Here is a 2,501-nt window from a genome sequence, read left to right as displayed (position 1 = left end):
TTGAAAACACCGGGTACCGGCTCGGGCCTTGCTTGGCTCATGTTGTTGTTGGTGGATTGCATCTTGCCTTGCTTGATGTGAACGGAGTGGTAGTGCATGATAAAAAACTGGAAAGTCGGCACGTTAACGGCAGGCTACCTATTTAGACTCGTCAAAGCACCCAGATCTTATTCGCATCAGCTCGCTCAATCTCGGACACGGGAAAAAAGCCGATGACGCGGACCCATCAGCTCTGAGAGAATTTCGCTCTTCGTCGGCCTTTCCAACACCACAGCGTAGTGTGAATTTCTGGATGCATACGGAGGGGAAAACTCCAGAAGAGTTCAATAACGAGTCCTTGTTAAGTACAGCCGGCTGATCCCAACCTTCAGCCCCAGATTTATCCATCTACCAGGCCGTTCGACGCCGTAACAGAGAAACCGACGACAGTTTCAGGACCACTTACTAACATGTCTTCTGAAGAGAGCCGTCGAGTTCTAGTCATTGGCGCTGGTGGGTTCTCAGCTGCAACATAAATATTCCAGTACTGACCGTTTACCCAAGGGGCCACCGGCTTGTTGATTGCTCAAGGACTGAAGAAGGTGGGTGAGACCTGCAAGGTGATGTCTCAATTGTAGAAGACATCATGTTGACACAGCACGAGGCCGGCATACCAGTCGAAGTCTTCGAGAGGCAGCCTTACGAAAAATATCAAGACAGAGCAGGCCTTTGGGGAATGGCGTTGCACTGGGCTACTCACAACATTGACGAATGTCTGCCTGCAGACCTTGCCGCCAACCTCAAGAGCGCGCAGACAGACCCGCACGCCGACATTCCTCACGAGGCCTCCAAGACAATTCCGATGTATAATGGCAAGACGGGGGATCTCGTAACTCACGTTGCAGCCGATGGACCAAGGCGGGTTCACCGCGGTCGGCTCAGAGATCTCCTCCGTGCAGATTTAGATGTCCGATTTGGCAGAGAGATGAGTCCTTTTCGGTAAAAGATGGCGTTGTGACTGCTACTTTCAATAACGGAGATGAGGTCTGGAAAGGGGCTTTTTTTGATAGGGGCTGACGGACGTAAGTCATTGCGGGTGCGAAGCCAGGCTTTATTGGGCTCTGGCTGACTTCTTTTCTCAGCCCGCAGCAAAGTGCGGGAACAGCTATTCCTGAAAACGCAACCGACCTGACACCTGCCCCGGTGGCAGTTTTCGTAAGTATTGCTCTCATCAGTCTACCTTTGAAAAGCTGACCAGGGTAGAATTTCGGGGCAACTTTCACCGCAGAACAGGCTTCACATCTGCGTAGTCAGATTCATCCCGTTGCGACAGTACGTCCAAAGACATTCTGATCAAGAAATCCACAGATTTAACACGTCACAGTTGGGTCCTCACCCTGAACAAAAGACGTGTTTTTTCTTGACCAGTACGTCGTTAACCCTTTGACTCTTGTACACGGACCTGACCTTGCCTAGTGGGCGACGTCAAAACCCCCAATGACCCAGCATCATGGGTATTCCAGGTCTCACTTTCTTACTGGCCTGATGACGGGAAAGAACAGCCCAAAACCCAGGAGGAACGCATGGCGCTGTTCAAAAAGTTGGGCTCAAACTACTGCGAGCCCTTCAAGTCAGTGGCCGAATGGGTGAAGCCAGACACACACCTTCCGATTGACCATGTAAGTGCACTCTGCGAAAGATCCAAAGGGATTCAGTGGAAACACTAACAAGGGACAGTTTGGGTCATGGACGAAAATACAACCCTGGAACAACTTTGGAGGCCGAGTCCTCCTCGCTGGTGATGCGGCGCACCCAATGGTTCCTTGTGAGTTGGGGGTTGCCACGGACTTTGATTCTGGGTCAGTTACCATATGACTAGACCGCGCACAGGGTCTGAACAACGCCCTCGAGGATGCCGGATCCTGCGTAAGCACACTGATTAGCGTCATCAACGAAGGACAAGGTGTTGTTGGAGCGGTAGATTCATATGGTAGGTAAGGATGTTTATGAGCGCGGGAAATCAGAGATCAATCTCTCAAACAACCAGATGTACGCGTGTCATCATTGGGACGTGCTGATGGAGAGCAAGCTTGTGCGGGATGGTTTTGCAAAATGCTCAAAGTCACCGCGGTGATTGTTTCTAGCGCCTTCGGGTGGTACAAGGGCGAGTCACATGCTTTAATCAATTTTCCGTTAATTAGATTGCACATGAGCGCCACGGCTATCTAAGAGTGCTGTGCTTCGGTTATCCAGTGCGTTGAATACTTATTGGCCAATCTACAACCTGCTTTGCCTTACCGAGTTCCGGGCCTCTCTTCCTGCAGATATCACACCTGTTCTGAGGCAGTGATACGTTTTAGATTGCACTCGCGAACCGATTTCCGAGCTACGTCATGCGTTAGTTTAGTGTAGCCCTACATTGAACGAGATGGTTGTAGAGCGAACGTAAGCTTTGCGACGTCAAAGCTTGTCAAGGCCGTGAAGATGTATGTCCTCACTGCGGAGCGCTTTTTTCATATCTG

The 2,501-nt window shown here is 50.7% G+C and overlaps 1 protein-coding gene across 1 annotated transcript; it reads left to right on the top strand.

Annotated features, from left to right (window-relative positions):
- Positions 1-449: 449 nt before the first annotated feature.
- cctM-1 (FAD-dependent monooxygenase cctM) lies at positions 450-1,960 on the top strand (the record flags this gene model as incomplete). Its single annotated transcript, XM_037315532.1, has 10 exons — positions 450-492; positions 544-581; positions 638-843; positions 1,122-1,194; positions 1,243-1,311; positions 1,364-1,406; positions 1,456-1,658; positions 1,717-1,804; positions 1,859-1,905; positions 1,955-1,960. 10 exons carry the CDS (start codon positions 450-452, stop codon positions 1,958-1,960), a joined length of 816 nt encoding a protein of 271 aa, XP_037185899.1.
- Positions 1,961-2,501: the final 541 nt, after the last annotated feature.

Source organism: Colletotrichum aenigma, assembly GCF_013390185.1.
Source record: "Colletotrichum aenigma strain Cg56 chromosome Unknown KSG_Cg56_contig01, whole genome shotgun sequence".
NCBI lineage: Eukaryota > Fungi > Ascomycota > Sordariomycetes > Glomerellales > Glomerellaceae > Colletotrichum > Colletotrichum aenigma.
Note: the sequence above shows the minus strand (reverse complement) of the source record. Positions and strands in the feature narration are given on the sequence as shown.